The sequence below is a fragment of the Lampris incognitus genome, chromosome 1 (assembly GCF_029633865.1).
Source record: "Lampris incognitus isolate fLamInc1 chromosome 1, fLamInc1.hap2, whole genome shotgun sequence".
NCBI lineage: Eukaryota > Metazoa > Chordata > Actinopteri > Lampriformes > Lampridae > Lampris > Lampris incognitus.
This window is the reverse complement of record NC_079211.1, coordinates 99,263,918-99,284,799: the sequence shown is the minus strand read 5'-3', so window position 1 is coordinate 99,284,799 and position 20,882 is coordinate 99,263,918. Positions and strand designations below refer to the sequence as shown.

Sequence of the window (20,882 nt, the reverse complement as noted above, 5' to 3'; positions counted from 1 at the left end):
ATGCCACACTGGGTCCATCCGGTACTACAAGCACAAACATAGACATATTTTCACCCTAATACAAAAAACTCCTCAAGCCTCACCATTATGTTGTGCGTCATGGTGCCTCACAGAGCCCCATACGTGCCCAATGACACAACATAGAATATCTAACATTCTTCATGTGGGGATGAAGGCTGGAGCATAATGCTTACTGCTGTGAGGAAGTAGAGATGAAGGTTTACGCACTGTAATAGTCCAGCAGGGAGCAAAGTAAGGGGGAATGAAACCGCTCTCTATACGCCCGTGCAAAATGGAGAACGCACAGCCGAATCCCCGATATCAATCACTCAATCAGTATACTCGGTACAGAATGAGTCATAGAAAATTGGGAGTTATCCCATAAATAAAAACGAATGAAAGAGCAAGGGGAAGATCACGAAGCTGATGTGTGAGTGGAGAGGGTGGAGTCGTCCGGCTCGTCCACTGGATCCAGTTGGTCCAGGGCTTAGTCCACTGAAAAGGTGTCTTGCACAGGCCACACATCTTTGGCCCCAACAGCAAAGACATCTGCCCTCTTCTGTTTTTCAGCCTGAGGCAGATGTGTGCAGTAGGGTCATGTAGCTTGCGGAATGAGTGCCAGGCCGGCATGCTCTAGACCCAGGCAGCCCTCACAATGGCTGTGCAAGTCGAAGACCATTATGTATCCTGTGCTGCAAATAGGACACAACCAGAGACTGCTGTCACTCTTGACAGAAGACATCTTCACTTTTTCTTGATCCTCTAAAGTCTTCCCCAGTGTTTGCAGTGTTAGCAGAAAAATGGGAGCTGATATGGCCTCTGTGCAATATATAGAGTTGCAGCCATAAGTGGGGCCCACAACTAGGTGGTGTGAATTTAAGTTTTTTTCAGTGCTGTGCAAGGGAAAAACCAATAGCGATAGCCTTAGAGGGCGAAACCTATGCGAAATGGAGCAACGACTCTGACAAAACACTCACTGGCAAATTCATAAAAGGATTGCATGGCTTTTGTGGCCGCTAAAACTGCACAAATAAGACCAAAAGAAACTATGTAATTCTCAAAGCACCTGCAATGCACCCCTAACTGCGCTGCCAAGTAAATAGCGTTTCGGTGCTCTGGTTTTATTTGCAGGTATTTAAATTAGGTAGTATGCATACATTTAGTGCAAAATTGGCCCCTTTCTCTGCAAATTAGCCTCATTGCAAAAAAGTCCGATTCACAAACACCAGCGCTAATAGCCACACACAGAGTGAAAATTATTAGCGTCTTCAGAGATGGTAGTAACTGACGCCCAGACTTTCCAGTGATCGTGGCAGCAGTGATTGTAGCCAGGCGAGGGCATCGTCATGCCAGGCGTGCTCATGAGCAGATGTTTTGCAGGAGAATAATACTTAGTGATTTAACTGACACCGAACTCATTTGCAGATACAGGTTGCCAGGTCTAACCATTCTTTTTTTTAAGATTTTTTTTTTTTTGATTCTCCGCCTTTATTTGATAGCGACAGTTGAGAGAGAGAGAGACAGGAAAGGCAGGGGAGAGAGAGGGGATGACATGCAGCAAAGGGCCCAGGCTGGATTCGAACCAAGGTCGCTGCAGTAAGGACTCAGCCTTATGTGGTACACGCTCTACCAGGTGAGCCACCAGGGCGCCCCAGGTCTAACCATTCTTGATGATGTCGAACTTGCGTACTGTATTCTTGGCGCAAAGCCACCATTTATACTTTGCCACCTGGATGATTGCAGTCAGATGCAAAACAAGGACAAATTGCACTCGGCTGCAAAATTTTATGGCCGTGTGTGCGCTGTAACATCATTAGCGCAGTATCTTTTGTGAACTGGACCTTAACAAGGGGCAGATGGTGGTTGAGTGATGCACAATTCATGGTGCTATCAGCAGCCGCAGTCACCATTTGTGAATTTGCCTGTCAGTACAGAGGGAGTCTTAGAAAATGAGAGACATCCCTTGACAGAAACAGATGAAGCGGGGGGGGGGTTACAGAAAATTAGAATAGTTATAATTCAAATTAAGTTCTCTTTCAAATCAAACATCCCAAGGTATGAGTGGAAAGTATTGTTCTTGCAAGCATTTTTTTTAACTCGAATGCAGCTTAACCATGTCATGTGATATGTTACTTCAGTACACTTTAACAACAAATATTACCGGGGCCATTTCAGAAAATTGCAGATGAGCATTTAATGTCCAGGAATTCACATTATAGACACTACCGCTGACTACCCCTCTATCAAGTAGGCCACAGTTTTGAAGATTGACCATACATGGTTCAACCATGTATTAGGTGTTGACCTAGTCTTGTTAAACTAGTATCCCATCCTCAAATAACATGCTTTTATTTAATCATGCTTACCATAATGTGTACTATAAACCTTAGTCATTAACATGTATGCCATGGTATAAAGAGTTGTTTTTTTTTTTTTTGGTGGATTTGCCTAAATAGAATTCTACACGTTTTCCCTAAAAAACAAGATAAAAAAAGCTTACCTTTTCCACTCCTCAATTTCTTCTTCAGCTGATCAAGAGAAATATCAACAACGTGAGAAGGATGACCTCCCATCCTACACTGCCTTACTGTGAGTAGCCATGTGCTGTCAGTAGATTAACTGTCTTTTAAAGGTTTTGCTGTAACGAAATTGCCATTAGGAGATACTTGCATCTCCACCAGTAGCCTCAAGGGTATTATGCATTTGGTCGCGCACATGTGTGTGTCTGCGTCCACGGCTAGTCTTGCAAACTACTGGACCTATCCGCCTAGGGTTTTTTGTGCAGTTATGACTGTATGATGAAGAACCTCTCATGGTTGCGGTGATTAAAAACCTTCGAAAAACGTTTGATCTTGTTATCGCCGCTCCCTCTCCTCATTCTTTCCCTGGCTCACTCGACCAATGCTGCTGGCCGTCGCTGCCTGCTCTGACTCAACCGTACGCATGGGGGTCTCACATCTATGGTTTAGCCAGACCGGACAGCGATAGCGTCAAAACCAAAACATGTATCAGGGTCTTGAAAGTAAATGAGAAGTCGATCGTATTTCGCGAGCCAGCGAGTCATTTACTGCTGGATCTCAGCACAGGAGAACTGGAGAAACACTGGATGAACCAAAAATAATTTTGCCTTCTTCACCTCTCCGCCACGCAGAAGTGCCATAGTCTCCAATGTTAAAAACTCCCGCTGTAAAAACACAATTTCAAGGGTAGGATTAATCACAGCCATGGCTGGAAATCGTCTCAGTAGCTACAATAAAACATTTCCCATGGCTCAGCTGTTTTCTTACCGTTGTTTATGAATAAAAGTCAATCAGCAGAGCAGCCATTCACCTTCATTCATTTTATATCATGAAAACTGTGACAGTTAAACACATTTGATATCTTTATTAAGGGCTTTGAAATTATGATAGCCTGATCTCTGTCATTTCTTATCCGACTTGGTCGATTTCATGCGAGAGTCCACCTAGGAGGCTTCGCATCCACAGACTGGCAGGCAAAATGTTTTTATTAGGTAGATTTTTTTTGTAGCTTGAGCGCTGCATATGAAAAAGTTTTCCCCCCCATATTTCCCATTCAATCGGCTTGGGCGCTGCGCAAAAGTCTTATAATGGCAGGAAAATGCTGGTTTTTCTGTCTTTGCATGCGTGTATTTACCTTCTCCCAGTAGGTGAAAAAAGGGATGGTTTGTCAAATTGTCACTAAGTTCATACATCATAGAAGGGGAGATACGTATGCCTGGTGGAGATCTGCACTTTACTGAGTGCTCTCCCCTAGTTTTTCTTTTGTGTCCAGTCTACTACTACTACTTTTGGCTGCTCCCGTTAGGGGTTGCCACAGCGGATCATCCGTTTCCATTTCTTCCTGTCTTCTGCATCTTCCTCTGTCGCGCCAGCCACCTGCATGTCTTCCCTCACCACATCTTTTGTGTCCAGTAGTGGAGCTTAATTTAAAAAAAAGTTGATCACTGCTGCTGTTACCTATGTGTCTTTCCTGCTAAAACCGGATAACAGGACTTCAGCAGTGATGAGTGGAGTCCTTCCCAACAGGTCCTCATAGAAACCACTCACTCATTTCTTTCATCAATTATGAAGTGATTCTGAGAGAGATGGGATGCTAGAACGTCCTGTTGAGACCCGATTGTCTGTCTGAACACATTATCTTACCGCTTTTTTCCCCCTCTGTTTTTAATTCTCTTGTTTTGCAGACCTGACAGGAGCGCAGGACGGTAGTGTGAGGATGTTTGAGTGGGGCCACTCCCAGCAGATCATCTGCTTCAGAAGCCCAGGCAACTCCAGAGTCACCAGGATACGATTCAACCATCAGGGAAATAAGGTCAGTTTTTCTCTCTCACACACACACACACACACTCGCAAAACTATACTTGTGAGGCCCCCTCATTGACTACATTCATTTCCTAGCCCTTAACCCTAACCTTAACCATGCAAACTACATGCCTAAACCTAAACTTAACCTAACCTTAACCCTAAAACCAAGTCCTAACCCTAAAATAGACCTTTTACTTGTGACTTGTGGGACCCCATAAAATGGCCCCACAAGTTAGTTGATTTCTGGTTTATCTATACTAATGGGGACATTTGGTCCCCGTTAGGATAGTTAAACATGGTACACACACACACTCTGTCTCTCTTGCTCTCTTTCATACGTGCATATTGTCACATTCATACAGCAATATGCAGTAACACACACATACATACAATAATCAGCCAGCAAACAGTTGTAGGGAAATACCATTAAGTTGGTGAGGGTGAACTCCCCTGTCTCAGAGCACTGTGCCCCTTCTCAGAGAATGTAATTTCTGTTCATTTCAGCAGACAGCTGCTCTTTCAAAAGGTCAAAACATGGTTCCAGAGGACCTTGCATCTCTCTTGACGGAACAAAGATGTGAGGGGGAGGGGCATGTGATTTAAAGTTTTCCTCCACCATACTGATGCCAAACTATGTTTAGCTTTTTAAACATGACTGAGTGGTGCTGTAAGCCTGTTATATTCAGCAACATTGTAACACTTCCTCTCACAACTCTGCCATCCAGGCAGGCTGCTGCAATAGAGAGGCTAGCACATGTCACCACTCAGCTGAGTACTTCACCCGCTCTGAACCCAGACTTTTGCCCGAAGCTAATCATTTTACTTACAGTGCTGCTCCTGTACTTGTAATGTCCTATCTTTCCATCCTGGGCAAAGGAGCTGAATATTATTCAAATATTGGAAGGAGAAGATGTAAGGCGCACTTGGCTTTAGTTATGTAAAGGTTGCTTTTACTTTTGAGGCAATTGAAGTGTCCAGGTTGATAAATCAAGCACACCGCAAGTCTTTGAGCGTGAGCTAATGATGGTTTTCAGATGGTGTAGGTCGCTCTTCGTGCTAATGATTTCCCATGTGTCAGAATAGTTGAATATGAGTTCAGATTTCTTTTTTCTTTTTTTTTTCGAAACAGAATTCTGATGTAAGTGGTGTTTCTGCTATTGAGCCTAGTAAGGTGTCGAGCGAAATGAGTCAGGCCTTTTCAGACCCGTTTTTACCCATGTTTGATGTGTTTTCCCTCTACTGTGTGGTGTAAGTTTGGTATTGTAGACGCGGACGGAGGGTTGAGCCTCTGGCAGACCAACACAAGCGGGAATGCACCCAAACCCTACCTGGTAAGAGGGACTCCCCGTTTTTCCCGGCTTCTCTTTGCTTGTGTATGTCTGTTGACTTTTATTTCTCCTGTTCATTTCTTTCTCTCTCTGGTGCTCTACTTGTGTATCCAACACCTGGCCACATCTTCTTTTGTTCTTTCACTGCCACACTTTTTCAGAGAGGGAACTGAGCCCATGTTTCCTCCCTCTGCTCGCTTGATTTCATCTCCTCGCTTTCTCTGTCTCTCTCTCCCCTTTGAGTCCTCTTGTTTTTGTCCCGTGATTTTTATTCAGCACGCCTTGTTCTTCTTTTTTTTTTATCTCTTCAACTGACGGTCCTCCCTTTCTTTCCTCTGGCAGACGCTGCAGTGCCACAACAAGACGGCTCACGACTTCGTGTTTGTAGGCTCTTCTTCCCTCATTGCCACTGCAGGCCTTTCAACAGACAACAGGTACGAGGGAATGGAAGGAACCAAACAAAGTTTCTCTGTTGTTGTCAAATCGTCCCTGTCCACCAGGTTTGAATTTTCCATGTGAAGAATCAAACGCTGATCCGATCCTCTCTCCATTCAGCTCTGCTGTTTCCGTGTCCAGTGGAAATATGAGCATGTCATTTAATTGAATGTGTGAATGAAAAGTCCATTGGGATAGTAATATATCATTTTGGTTTTTTTGTCTCCATAGGAACATTTGCCTGTGGGATACTCTGGTGACTCCTATGAACAGCCTAGTGCACGGTGAGACATGGCACTGAGTCCAGCCAGAGGAACAGTATCTGGCATGCGGCTTTCATAACAGTCTGATTTGACAAATCAGCTGATACTCATAACATTTTAATTTCTCTTTTTTGTCTCTCCTCCCTCCTCTCTCTTTTTCTTCTTATTCATCTGTCCTCGTTTTGCACTTGATTGTTCTCCACTTGCCATCCCTCCATCCATCTGTTCCATCCAACTAACCCCCTCTTCTCGTCTCATTGTCGCTCATCTGCCTGCCTGTCCCCAGCCTTCTGCTGCCATGAGTCAGGTGCCACAGTACTCTCCATGGCCCCCAGGCAGCAGCTGCTAATCACAGGCGGTAGGAAGGGTTGGATCAGTGTCCTGGAACTTTCTCACAAGCACCAGCGTCAGAGCTTCCAGGCCCACGACTCGCCGGTCAAAGCCTTGGCCGTTGATCCCACAGAGGGCTGTTTTATCAGCGGCTCTGCGGAGGGCAACATCAAGGTACTTTGATAGGATGGACTACATTTTAGATCGCACTTTTAAAATAGCTGCAAAAGTGGCTGTCAGCCACTCAAAGCACTTTACAATTAATTAATTCCTCACATTCACCCACGCACAAACTCAGTCATACACCAATGGCGTCACCAATGGTATCAACCATGAAAGGTCAAGTCAAGTCAATTTCATTTATATAGCACAATATCACAAATTACAAATTTGCCTCTGGGGGCTTTACAGCAATACAACATCCTATCCTTATTAGACCCTTGCATTGGATAAGGAACAACTCTAAAAAAAAAACCTTTAACAGGGAGAAAAAATAGGAAGAAACATCAGGGAGAGCAACAGAGGAGGGATCCCTCCCCCAAGGCGGGTCAGATGTCCAAAGGATGTTGTGTGACAACCCATTGGGAGCAGTGAGGGGTTGGGTGTCTTGCTTAGGGACGCCTCAACATTTTTGCCAAGAGGAGCTGAGGAATGGACCAGCAACCCTCCTGTTGCTGTCCTATGATCTCAACATCTTATGGGTTCCTTCCGATTTAGCCTTTTTTTTTTTTTTATCGATAATCATTCAAACAAAATGCCTGCCACAAAATAGAAATTTTCATTGGGAATTGCAAGATCAAGTAGAAGTAAATATCTGTCTGCCATTCATATTTCAAGGCCCCTCTTAAGATTTTGCAACAAGGTGCTGGTGAACTCTGTTTAGAACAAGTTTGACCTCAGTATATTACAAATTTACAGGATTTAGGGACTGTTTGGGCAAAACCCATGAAACTGACCCAATATCCAATCAACTAGTTCATCTATGATTACTTTGGGCTCGATTACTTCGTCAGTGATAAAGTCCCAAGTACTTAGTTCAGGGATTTGAATTGGTGATCTCCTGGTCACATGTTTGCCTCTCTTACACCTGTAGCCCACCACTGAATGGAAAAATGCTTTTTTTCAAAAAATAAATAATTTGATGGATGAAATTTGTTACCAAATAATCCTTTCTAATCGTTTTTTATGTTCCTTATATCGCTCAGGTTTGGAGCCTGGCCACCCAGTCTCTGCTCCACACCTTCCCAAATGAGCATGCCCGGCAGTCGCTGTTCAGAAATCTCGGCACAGGTGTCATGCAAATAGAGGTGGGACCAACCAATCACATCTTCTCCTGTGGTGCCGATGGAACCATGAAAATGAGGATCCTCCCTGATCGCTACAGCATTGTCAATAACCACAACAATAACCATGGCAATCTCAAAAATGATGTCAAGTTCATCATATAAATGGGATGGAATGTTAAAATGTATGGTTCAAGGTCATCTGGTTCGCTAATAGAAAGTAATTTGCAGGGTAGCGCAAGGTTGCCGGTGGTATAACTGCAGAATGACCTTAAGTTTATCGAATGGAAGAGTGGTCAGCAATGGTCATTCAGTTGATGGAAGAAAGACACCAAAGGACAATGCCTAATTTATCACTGAGTGTGCCCGAAGAATGGCACACTGTCATATCAGAGGAATATATAGGAAATTCATAGAATTTACAAACTTGAATAGTCACAAATTTAAAGAGAGCATAAGTTTATCATCTTGTGATACTAGGGCCCAGAAGTATAATTTTTACTATGGAGGTCTTCGATATGAGCACTGCCTATAAGTATAAGGCACCACAGTCAGTAAACTGCACATGAGAGCTAATAAAGCCTAGATGACATCATCTTGAGAAATGCACATTTGTCAAGATGGCTACAGGGTATGGACCGAGGGCATGTTCAGTAAGAACCTGTTTGAACATAGATGGAAACCCATTTGAGGATTCTGACCCGAGTCTGCTGAGCATGACCCCAAGAAGACAACTTTTTTGCACAAGACTGCAGAAGAAGCAGGATTAAGGACTGAATGCTGAAGGAGGAAAAAAAATGGCTGCATATAATTATTACTCTTGCATAGTATTACCGCATCCTTAGTGTAAACTGGTGAGGCAATCACAGCTGTGGGATTCTGTTTTTTAGAATGGAATTTAAAAACTTTTGTGGAATAATTGGAATTCTGGTCAGAATGTTCAAGTGTTCAATCTAGTGTAGAGACTGGAGTATTGATATTTTGATAAACTATTGGTTCTATAGACTGTGACGTGTACAGTGTATCTTATGGGAATGTCAAGTGCTCCCATTGTATGGGGGGGTGTAGCTTGCTAGAAGGCTTGTTAGATCATCTTAACACTGTCATCCTGCTTAGCACAATGCAATAAGGCCAGTTGACATCATACATAGCACATTATATCCATTCACAAGGATACTTGGAGCGCTCCAGTGCTCAGCAGGAACACATTAACGTTTGATTTAATGACTTGACCGACTCTGTTGGAAAAGTAAAGAGGTACTTGTGGGTGACTTTCTGAACCACGTAGTGGTGCATCAGTTTCATGTCACTGTCAATTTTTCATGCAGAAATGTTTATATATTAGGAATTTAGCTGGTGCTCATATCCAGGCTGATTTACAATGGAAGGAAAGAACATTAAGCCTCATTTCTGATTTGTATACAAGTCATTTCTGCATCAAATCTTTTTTTTCCCGTTTTTCTTTTCTCTTTTTTTAGATCAAACTATCTAGTTTGGCAGGTGAATTACAGCTTGAGCAACTGTGCCATTGCACTTCTAACCTTTCTCTATTTGCACATACAAAACTAAACTAAATGATATGTAGTGTGGCAGAGGTGTCGTAGAGCTACAAGGCTGGATGTCAAGAGAGAACGCTGAGCCTTTCGTAAGAAAACAAATATCAAGTGCCATGTCTCTTTCTGGTCTTGGCCTTGATTTAACCAGTGGTATTATTGTTAATAAGTGTCCTTAATCTCTGAATACTGCTTCTGCCATACTGGCATAGTACCAGTAGTGTCTGTCATGATGATTATGATTATTGGTGTGAGTATGTTGCACAAATAAGCTTTAATTTAAAGACAAGGCCCTTATTCATATGGGACATCATAAATAATACCTTTGTCTGATTGTGTACAGATGCTCAATGTTAGTAAGCCTAAGAACATGTAGCGTGATTAAAACTTTGCTGTTGACCTTAGAGCTGGGTTGGGTCGGGGTACAATTACACACATTTTAAGGAAAATTATGTTTTGGTTTGGAAATGGTGTTTTATTCCAACAACAATGCACTTCTCCTCCCTCGAACCTGATTTTTTCATTTCAATGTGGACCATAATGGAAGACTGCCTTGAAATTATCATTTAATTTGCCAGCCCTGCCTCAGCCGGTTAGTTTACTGAATATTCTGTGGCTTTGGCAGATTATAGTCATAACTTTGAATGCATTTGCTATTTTTAACTTTCAAAAGCCTTTTCTTTTTTTATATATAAATACCATCCAAATACAAAATGCAGCACATTGCCTTCAGGTTATGTTGTTTTAGGTTAATTTATATTATAAAGTGTCTTCCATACATTAGATGAGGGGGTTTATGTGAATATATATTGTCACATAGCCATTTTGTGTGTGTGTGTGTATATATATATATATACACACACACACCACCCATAGAATCTTGTGCTTTGCTGCAGGGAAAGGTGTACATTTGCTTTTGGGGGGGGGGACTGGAAAAACTTCAGCGATGAAACGATTTTGTTGCATTTTGGTATATATACACAGATTTGCTAGCTTAAGCCTCTCGTGATAGCTGCATAACTGTGACTAGTAGTAGACATACAGACCGTATAAACGGTGTTTTATGACAAGATCCACCATATGAAGGAAATAAATCTGTATAAATGCCAAGTAGATTTAGAGTTATTGTGTTCATACCTAGGAATCTGTACAGGTCATTTCAGGTTTTCTTTCTCTTCTGCTTTGGCCTCACTTTTCCCCCCGATATTGTATTTCATGGTAGAAGCCTGAACAACCTCAAGCACAATTTTGATTTTTCACTCTAGTCAAGGAGGTTGAATCCCAAAGCAATTGAAAGGGGGGGGAAATAATCGATTTATTTTTCTTTCTATCCCCAGGATGATGACTCATTTTTCCTTCTGAATGATCCATCATAAGCGGGTCAATCTAATAACTCCAGACTATATCAATATGGCTGGGTGTAGAGCTTTTGCACACGTGGGTAGACACCTTTTGATTAAACTTCAGTCATTCTAGTCTGGCCTTGTGCTTTTCCTTGCTATTCAATCTCGCAAATGTGAATTTGCTCAGATAATTCTAATTTTATAATGATGTGTACATTTTACTGTATTATATAATATGTAAGGCTGTAATAAAAAAACCTCGACATGTCTGAGTTTGAAAGCAGACACGAGTTATTCTTTTCTTGCGCTCATATTTCTTGGATACACAAACGGACAAAAAGCAGGGGGGAAGACAGCTGATATGATGGAAATTACACAAGTCAAGATTGGCTCAACATTTATTACGTAAGATAAAGATCATGTTCCAGTATTATCCCATATTACTGTCCATTACATATCAAAGCTCGTTACACCCCCACTTCTCGAGGGGCCGATAAAGTCAGTGACAGAAGCCATAAAGCTAGGTTATAAAACCCATCACTTCAGATTAAACAGTTAGAATTTATGAAAACAGTCCTTGAAAGACTTGGGTTGGTTAATTCATCGAGGAAAAACTTCTGCAAATGCAACCACTAAAGTTCAAATCATTTCCCTGTAGTGGATAGATTTTACATCATTAAAGGTTGGTTACTGTTCATAATTACAGTCTCGGGGACATTACTTTGTTTCCGACTTGTGCAAATGAATTTCAATCTTGACGGACCTGGCACTTTTGAAAAAATAAACAGTGATAACTTGCATGCCTTCAACCCAGGTTGTCCCCTGGGTATCCAACACATTTCTCATCAAACCGCAATAACAAAAAAATGATAAGTTCATCTGGCCTGTAAAAACAAAATGTTCACGAGTAACATCCATCCGATTACTTTTCAACATCTTTTTGCGAGAAGTGCTCTCTGGTTGACTCATTGGCTGCTTGGTTGAGGACTTCACAGCTTGGCGTAATCCTTGAGAATGACCTCTAGTTTCTGACTCATCATGATGTTCCCCGTCGCCCTCAGCTTGCCAGCAAAGAACGCCTGGTCGAAAAACAAAAGGACACGGTCTTGTAAGTGTTTTTCAGTAAAGAGGGAATTCTTTTCACAGCTGCTCTGATGATCAAGCTACTACTCATTTTAGACAGAGGGCCAAAATGCCTCCTGCAAACGTTTTGTACGGATGCAAACGTAACGGCAAGACCTTGGATAAGGGCAGTGTATCAGCATGCCAGCTTTGGGAGGAGTTGGGATGCCGATCAAGCGAGTTGTAGAACAATTCTCTCTCTCTGCTGGGTGGTGAACTAAACTACTGGAGACAGGCAGCACTTGCACTGAACCAGTCATGGGATAGGTCATTCTGACCTTGTATAAAGTTTCTGAATAAACTTGTCAGCTGTACCAGCTGGTCTTCGTTGCTCATTTTCAAGGGTTTCATCATCATTCCAAGCTTGCTGAAAACACTCAAGGAATCCCCACCCGAGGGATGTTTTTCCCCGCTGCCCTGTAATGCGATTTGTTGAAGTGTGCCTGCGGTGGCCTGGGATCAATACCAGGCACTGTGGGAAGCATATCAATTCTGTACGCCGCGATGGCCGCTTTGCGTAGCAGACGAGATGCTTTACAGACATAACAAGTAGCAGTGATTGATTTGTTAGAGCGGAGTGCCTTCCGAAATACGTCTGGAAGAACATTACCTCTCTTTGATTTCCATCTGACATAAGACAATGGCATGATCGCTTGGCGGCCATATGCTCTCCAAGGGCACTCTCTTTGTCTCATGAGAATATATTCAAAAAATGTATTTATAAAAGCCTCCTTCTGACCAGCAGCAGATCAAGTGTGTATAACTACTCTCTTCCCCTGAGTGCTTGAAGATCGTCTCAGTGGACGAAGATGCCCCTAGTGGTTTCTAAAGCTCACACACGCACCGCAATGTGTACAGTAAGTCTGCACCTGACATTTAATCATGAATATCAGCCGATTCTGAGAACTTCACAGTGCTTTTTTCTTGCTGAATAACGGTGCATCTGCCCTCCTGTGAGACATGCCACATCGATACAGGTACATCGAGCCAGACTGTGGTGACATTGATCAAGACTGTGTAACTGCTTGTTAGATACCTTCTGAGGGTTGAGTTTTCCCTGAACCACCTCCATGAAGTCCTTATCTGATACTGTGAAGGTCACATCTGCCTTCCCACTGCACGGGCCTTTATGTAAGGCCCCGCTGTCGCTCTTCAGATCAATAGCTGATGAAAGAGAGAGCACGTCTGTGTTTAAGTATGGAGTGTTGGTGTGTGTGGGGGGGGGGGGGCAACGAGAATAGGACAATGATAGTGTGTGTGAGTGAGTGAGAGATTAAAAAACAAACAATTAAACATGGGCACTCTAGAAAGCTTAGTTTATGAGGTTGGTTTTACCTGGTTCTTTATGTTATTTAGTCAGAAATATTTGCTGCACTCTTTGTTTTCTTCTCTAAGTCAAGTACAGCTGTTTAGCAATATATACTGCTCAAAAAAATAAAGGGAACACCTAAAAACACAATATAGACCTCGATGAATGAAATATTTCAGCTGAAAATCTTTATTTATTAGATAGAGGAATGTGTTTAGAGCAAAATAACCTAAGAATGATCAATGGAAATCAAAATCATTAGCCCATTAAGGTCTGGATTCAGAATCATACTCAAAATCAAAGTGGAAAATGAGAACATAGGCTGATCCAACTTCTGTGGAAATTCTTCAAGACGATTCAAAATGAGGCTCAGTAGTGTGTGTGGCCTCCACGTGCCTGTATGCACTCCCTACAACGTCTGGGCATGCTCCTGATGAGACGACGGATGGTCTCCTGAGGGATCTCCTCCCAGACCTGGATCAGGGCATCGGTCAACTCCTGGACAGTCTGTGGTGCGACATCGCGTTGGCGGATGGTACGAGACATGATGTCCCAGAGGTGCTCGATTGGATTCAGGTCTGGGGAACGTACAGGCCAGTCCATAGCATCAATGCCCTCGACATACAGGAACTGCTGACACACTCTGGCCACATGAGGACGAGCATTGTCATGCATGAGCAGGAACCCAGGGCCCACTGCAACAGCATATGGTCTGACAATGGGTCTGAGGATCTCATCCCGGTACCTAATGGCAGTCATGGTACCTCTGGCTAGCACGTAGAGGTCTGTGCGGCCCTCCAAGGATATGCCTCCCCAGACCATCACTGACCCACCGCCAAACCGGTCATGCTGGAGGATGTTGCAGGCAGCAGAACGTTCTCCACAGCGTCTCCAGACTCTCTCACGTCTGTCACATGGGTTCAGTGTGAACCTGCTCTCATCTGTGAAGAGCACAGGGCGCCAATGGCGAATCTGCCAACCAAGATGTTCTCTGGCAAAGGTCAATCGGGCTGCACGGTGTTGGGCTGTGAGCACAGGCCCCAATTGTGGACGTCGGGCCCTCATACCATCCTCATGCATTCTGTTTCTCACTGTTTGAGCAGAAACCTGCACATTAGTGGCCTGTTGAAGGTCGCTTTGTAGGGCTCCGGCAGTGCTCCTCCTGTTCCTCCTTGCACAAAGGACCAGATAGCGGTCCTGCTGCGGGGTTGTTGTCCTCCTGCGGCCCCCTCCACGTCTCCTGGTGTACTGGCCTGTCTCCTGGTACCTCCTCCATGCTCTGGACACTGTGCTGGGAGACACATCAAATCTTCTTGCCACAGCACGCATTGATGTGCCATCCTGGATGAGCTGCACTACCTGAGCAACTTCTGTAGGTTGCAGATACCGCCTCATGCCACCTCTAGTGGTGAGGGCACTAGCAAAATGAAAAACTAACCAAAGATCGGCCAGAAAAGATGAGGACAGGCAAATGGTCTGTGGCCACCACCTGCAAATCCATTCCTTTTATAGGGGTTGTCTTGCAAATTGTCTAATTTCCACCTGGTGGAAATTAGACAATTTACCAACAGGTGAAATTGATTCACAAATCAGTGAATTTATTTTTTTGAGCAGTGTATAAATCAGGGTGAAATGCATTTTTCAAGGGTACACTTTCTGCTGGCATTTCTGACTGCTCCTTCACATCAGTCTATTGGGTAGTCCAATGCGCCCCCTTAAACTATGTGAGTGGCACCTAAATAGGGCTTGAACTTTTCCGTGTGGCTAAAGTGAGAGTTAGGAAGAAATCCAGGCTCCGTTGTCTTAGTGTAGCGTTAGAGGACTGACAACGTCCCATGACGACATAAACAAAACAGACAATAAACCTGTTAGCATTTGAGCCCCCCAGTATGTGACAAACACCGCGGAGCTGCCAATGTCTGATTCACACTGCCGGGACGTTGCAGTGTGCCGCGCTACTGAGTAAGATGTGCAACACGACCATCGGGCTATGTCTGGTTTCCTTCAAGGAAGTCGTCGGTCTGTAGTGTGGTTGTAGCTTGCTCATGACTTACTCCACTTGGCAGCCGTCTTGCCGTCTTTGGTAATCTCCCAGCCGAACACGGCGCCAACCTTCTTGACCAGCTCTGGCCCCAGGTCTTTAATACGATGACCGATCTCTGCAAACACCAGGTCACTCTCAAGCGCCCCTCCCTAGATGCAGGCAGAGACACGGAAGATGGGGGTCACAAGAACATGTCAAAGTCTATGTGCAGGAAATAACGCTGCCTTAAGAACACAGTAATGTAGTTCATTAGTAGCTCCCCTAAGTTAAGTAATGAGAGAAAATCAGTCCTGCGGGCACTGAAATCAAAGGAAAGAAAGATGGAGAAAAGGAAGAGTGGCGGTACCGAGACAGGGAGAGAGAAAGGGAGGCAGTGGTGACGGCAGTGATGTAGCGAAGCATGATAAATGGATATGTGGATGGGGTATTTTAGCGCTGCCATACCTGAATAAGGTCTTTCGGCGAGTCCTCTGGTGCCGCATGTAAATCCACATAGGCCCCAGACAGCACCACGGCATCCGTCTCCTTCACCTGGATGGGAGAGCAGCGTGCAGATAAGATACACAGCAGAACTGACTGCTCATAATTACTTAGCCTCAAATTTATGTCAGTTATCGTACTACACAATGGCACAAAATACAGCGACGCTAGACCAAAGACATGACAGATGTACACATGCACACACTGTGATGGGCTTTTCTTAGCTGTGTACTGCCATAGTGAAAGAACTGAACCGCTACTGACTTTGCACTGAATGTGAATCCTGTTGCCCTCCTTCCACATCTCAGTCTGCAGGGACTGACCTGGCATCACCGGCTTCACGAAGCGAACCTGAGGAAGAGGCAAAAGCTGCTACAGAGGCTTGTATAATGGATTTTTTTTGTAACGGATATATGTAGATTAACATGTAATAAGGTAATATTAACAAAGCTTCTTCAAAAGCTGAGACTTCAAAAAAAAAAAGGTTCTGCAGCTTCATTCCATGTTGACATCCTACAGGTGATTAAGCTGAGTCACATTAAAGTACTGAGTACGAACACAAACTATTTACCAGGGCAAACCTTAAAGGGAAACCATCCCAATCCTCAATAGTATAAGAAAACGTGAATGACAACGCTACATATGGACTGATAATGTAGCGTTGTTGTTCTCGTTTTCCAAGACAACACAACCTGCCGGCAAACTAGGATGTCAATTTTCACACTCACGGACAGACTGTCCACCCATGATGTCACCGGCGTTTCAGAGACACACAGAATCCAGACTCAATATTATGGCTGCTAATGGAGGGTCATCTCGACGACATCTATATATAGATCTTGTTGAAAAGTGCAATTGTTCCTCTTCCCCACCCCCCTTTTTCTCCCCAATTGTATCCGGCCAATTACCCCACTCTTCCGAGCCATCCCCGGTCACTGCTCCACCCCCCCTGCTGAGCCAGGGAGGGCTGCAGACTACCACATGCCTCCTCCGATACATGTGGCGTCACCAGTCGCTTCTTTTCACCTGACAGTGAGGAGTTTCACCATGGGGAACGTAGAGCATGGGAGGATCACGCTATTCCCCCCAGTTCCCCCCCCCCGAACAGGCGCCCCGACCGACCAGAGGAGGCGCTAATGCGGCGATCAGGATACATACCCACATCCGGCTTCCCACCCGCAGACACGGCCAATTGTGTATGTAGGGATGCCCGACCAAGCCGGCGGTAACACGGGGATTCGAACCGGCGACCCCCATGTTGGTAGGCAACAGAATAGACTGCTATGCCACCCAGAGAGACTGCAGAAGATTTAGATCCCGGGCAGCGTGTGTGTGTGTTGTACCTTGATAGCCTTGAATCTGGAGGGGTCATTGTTGGCGTAGTGCTTGAGGACGTGTCTGGCAGCGAAGCCAAAGGAGCACAGGCCGTGCAGGATGGGAGCCTTGAAACCTGACACACAACAACACAAATCAAACTGAACATGGTTGTGACTGTCAGATGAAGGTTTTTTTCCCCCTGACCATATAATGGACATTTTCCACCCCACGATGTCATTCATGATGAACTGGCTTTGAGACAACATGAAAATGCCCACTGGGCAAAGATCTCTCCGCAAATTTAAGTCAGTTACATAAAAACCATAATTCAGACGTACGACCGGAAGAGACTAGACTCTGGCTCCCGTTGTACGTGTGAAACGGCGAAGAGAAAATTCACATTATGCTTCAGTTTCTTTGTTAGGACGAGCTGAGACGTGCTGGATGCGCCCGCCAACCCTGTTTCCGTTAACTCGTTTTGGTTGCATGACAGACTCAAGAGGTGTTTCAGAACAGGTAAGAGTTTACATGCTACACCCGATGTGTGGGATCTGATGTGTGAGATGGTTTCAGCAAATGTGTTCCCACACCTGAGTGCATGGCGCTGCGTTGTGTGTTTCTGAACGACAAACACATTTCCCTAAACAAAAGAAATAGAAACGTGTGTCGTCTCCGTTTGTGCTTTTGAGTGAAGGCATTTCTTTACATGGGGACTTGAGGAGAGGTGTGTAACTGGACTTTCTCAAACAAACTGGGATCAAGCTTTGGCCTGCCACCCCCCCGCCCCCCCCCTCTTTTTCTCCGGTCGCTGCTCCACCCCCCTCTGCCGATCCGCGGAGGGCTGCAGAGTACCACACGCCTCCTCCAATACATGTGGAGTCGCCAGCCATTTCTTTTCACCTGACAGTGAGGAGTTTCACCAGGGGGACGTGGCGTGTGGGAGGATCACATTATCCCCCCCCCCAAACAAGTGCCCCGACCGACCAGAGGAGGCGCTAGTGCAGCGACCAGGACGCATACCCACATCCAGCTTCCCACCCGCAGACACGGCCAATTCTGTCCGTAGGGATGCCCGACCAAGCCGCAGGTAACGCGGGGATTCGAACCGGCGATCCCCGTGTCGGTAGGCAACGCAATAAGACCACCACGCCACGGCCTGCCATTTCAATGCACTTTCACGCTCTCTGAAAGTTATTTCACTTGAAAAACTCATAGGCGTTTGTACAGGAACGTACAGCGGAGCAGCTGATCGGAGCACATGGACAACGCAACCACAGGAAGTGCCGCGACCGGGATGCGAACCCGTATCGCCCGCACCGCAGGAGACATCGCTAACCGCTCGACTAAAGGGTCAGACCCGCCAGCCAGCGGCCAGCGTGTCTTCTTATCCATGCACGTTGCAATATTAACAAGGGACCACTTTGTTGGGGCTACTGTTCAGACACTGTATACTTAATGATTGATTTAGAATTAAAAACTCATGGAGGAGCTGAGCTTAGTTTCTCCTAAAATAGAGGGCCCCCGTTATCGGGGACGGCGCTTCGGCGGACTGCAGCGTTTTCCCAAGATGGGAGACTTGGCGGCGTTCTGCAGGCTCAAGCAGATCCCACACACGGTATGCGACTATAGACGTGATGGCAGCGCCCAACCGGGCACTCGTGCTGCATCCCATCCGCTCTCTTCACCCTCACTGCTGTCGCGCCAGCATCCTGTTCACATCGTGCCCACGACACGTTCCCGAGTGCGGTGGCGTCACGCTAAAGCAAAGCCTAACGCTACGTTCAGACCGGAGGCATGGCGTCCGGGTAGCGTAGCGGTCTATTCCGCTGCCTACCAACGCGGGGATCGCCGGTTCGAACCCCCCGTGTTACCTCCGGCTTGGTCGGGCGTCCCTACCGACACAATTGGCCGTGTCTGCGGGAGGGAAACCGGATGTGGGTATGTGTCCTGACCGCTGCACTAGCGCTTCCTCTGGTTTGTCGGGGTGTCTGTTCGGGGGAGAGAGGGAACCGGGGGGAATAGTGTGATTCTTCCACGCGCTACCTGGCGAAACTCCTCACTGTCAGGTGAAAAGAGGCGGCTGGTGACCCCACATGGATCGGAGGAGGCATGTGGTAGTCTGCAGCCCTCTCCGCATCGGCAGAGTGGGTACAGCAGCGACCGGGATGGCTCGGAAGAGTGGGGTAATTGGCCGGATGCAACTGGGGGGAATAAAAATAAATATATAGTGCACACATATAGTCAACATAAAACAACAAAATACAATAGAAATATAGGACATGATGCCAGATCCACTCTACACAACAAGGTAAAACAAGATCAGGATAAATTCACAAGAGCATAATTAAAACATACAGAATTAGAGCCGATAAAACAAGGATTATGATGAAAACAATTAAAATATGGTGATGAAAGAAACATCTAAAGATTGAAAAATGTAAAATTATAAAAGTATAAGATATAAATAATATAAAATACATAAATAAATACAAATTGGGCAATGATGGATTTACTATAATAAAAAAAAGCCTTCCTGTAAAAGTAAGTTTTAAGAAGTGATTTAAATGAAGGCGGTGAGTTTGCCAGCCTAATTTCCTCAGGTAGGGAGTTTCAGAGCTGTGGGGCTCTTACAGAAAACGCCCGGTCGCCTTTAGTAATGAGGCTGGTTGAGGGAGCAGTTAAACAGGACCTGCCAGCGGCCAGGCCCAATGGGTGTGAATAAATCAGTGATATATGTAGGACTGGGGCCACATAGGGCTTTAAAAGCAATTAGTAAGAGTTTAAAATTAATCCTATACCTAACAGGTAGCCAGTGAAGCATTGCAGGAATGGGAGTGATGTTGTCGTGTCTCTTTGAATTTGTTAACAGTCTGGCAGCTGAGTTTCGGGCGAGCTGGAGGCAGGAGATGGACTTTTAACTGGGCCCTGAATACAGGGAGTTACAATAATCCAGACGTGATGAGATGAGTGCATGGATGACTTTTTCAAGGTCCATTTGAGACAGAAAATTTTAACTTTTGTCATGTTCCTAATTTGGAGCAAGCAAGACTGTACTACCTTAGTGATTTGTGTGTCAAAACGGAGCTTGGATTCAAAAAAGACACCCAAATTGCAGGCAGAGTGCGTAACATTGGAGGACAGGTTCCCTAGACTCTTTTCCAGGTTGCCAGTTAGGTGAGGGGGAGGCGAATAAAAGGACCTCAGATTTGGACTCATTGAGCCAAAGAGGTTTTGTGACATCTAGCACTTAATATCGGAGAAACAAGCCATAACATGTGTGTCATTACAGTAAGCGGGACATAAAGCTGGGTGTCATCTGTATTAACAGTGAAAATTAATATTTTGATGGATGATCTGACCCAGGGGGAGCATATAAATGGAAAAAAATAATGGACCAAGAATTGACCCCTGGGGGGCACCACATGTGGGGGGGGTGGGGGCTAGGGATGAGGAGAAATCTCCCATTATAAAGAAAAAGATCTGTCAGATAGGTAGGTAGGACTGGAGCCAGGCCAGAGCAGTATCCTTAATGCCAACACAGTTTTCCAGGCGATTTAAAAGGATGTTCATGGTCGACCGTATCAAAAGCAGAACTCAGGTCAAGCAGAATTAAAACTGAGCAAGCACCAGAGTCAGCAGTCAGCAATAAGTCGTTGGTCACTTTAATGCGAGCTGTTTCTGTGCTGTGGTGGGTATGGATCCTGATTGAAATTGCTCAAAAATACTACAACTATTCATGTGTGTGATTAG

At 44.9% G+C, this 20,882-nt stretch overlaps 2 protein-coding genes across 2 annotated transcripts in view; one reads left to right on the top strand and one right to left on the bottom strand.

Annotated features, from left to right (window-relative positions):
* LOC130125546 (dmX-like protein 1) overlaps positions 1–11,132 on the top strand; it is a 99,789-nt gene extending 88,657 nt beyond the window's left edge. The window contains exons 43-49 of the mRNA XM_056295134.1: positions 2,529–2,589; positions 4,205–4,332; positions 5,579–5,656; positions 5,996–6,087; positions 6,320–6,372; positions 6,638–6,855; positions 7,887–11,132. Coding sequence (XP_056151109.1) covers positions 2,529–2,589; positions 4,205–4,332; positions 5,579–5,656; positions 5,996–6,087; positions 6,320–6,372; positions 6,638–6,855; positions 7,887–8,129 — 873 coding nt within the window. The 3' untranslated portion in view covers positions 8,130–11,132. The remainder of the gene's footprint in view (positions 1–2,528; positions 2,590–4,204; positions 4,333–5,578; positions 5,657–5,995; positions 6,088–6,319; positions 6,373–6,637; positions 6,856–7,886) is intronic.
* A 363-nt stretch (positions 11,133–11,495) lies between these two features.
* hsd17b4 (hydroxysteroid (17-beta) dehydrogenase 4) overlaps positions 11,496–20,882 on the bottom strand; it is a 55,193-nt gene continuing 45,806 nt past the window's right edge. Inside the window, exons 20-25 of the mRNA XM_056274191.1 lie at positions 17,159–17,265; positions 16,080–16,166; positions 15,780–15,866; positions 15,346–15,484; positions 13,019–13,146; positions 11,496–11,939 (exon numbers count right to left, since the gene is read on the bottom strand). Coding sequence (XP_056130166.1) covers positions 11,850–11,939; positions 13,019–13,146; positions 15,346–15,484; positions 15,780–15,866; positions 16,080–16,166; positions 17,159–17,265 — 638 coding nt within the window. The 3' untranslated portion in view covers positions 11,496–11,849. The remainder of the gene's footprint in view (positions 11,940–13,018; positions 13,147–15,345; positions 15,485–15,779; positions 15,867–16,079; positions 16,167–17,158; positions 17,266–20,882) is intronic.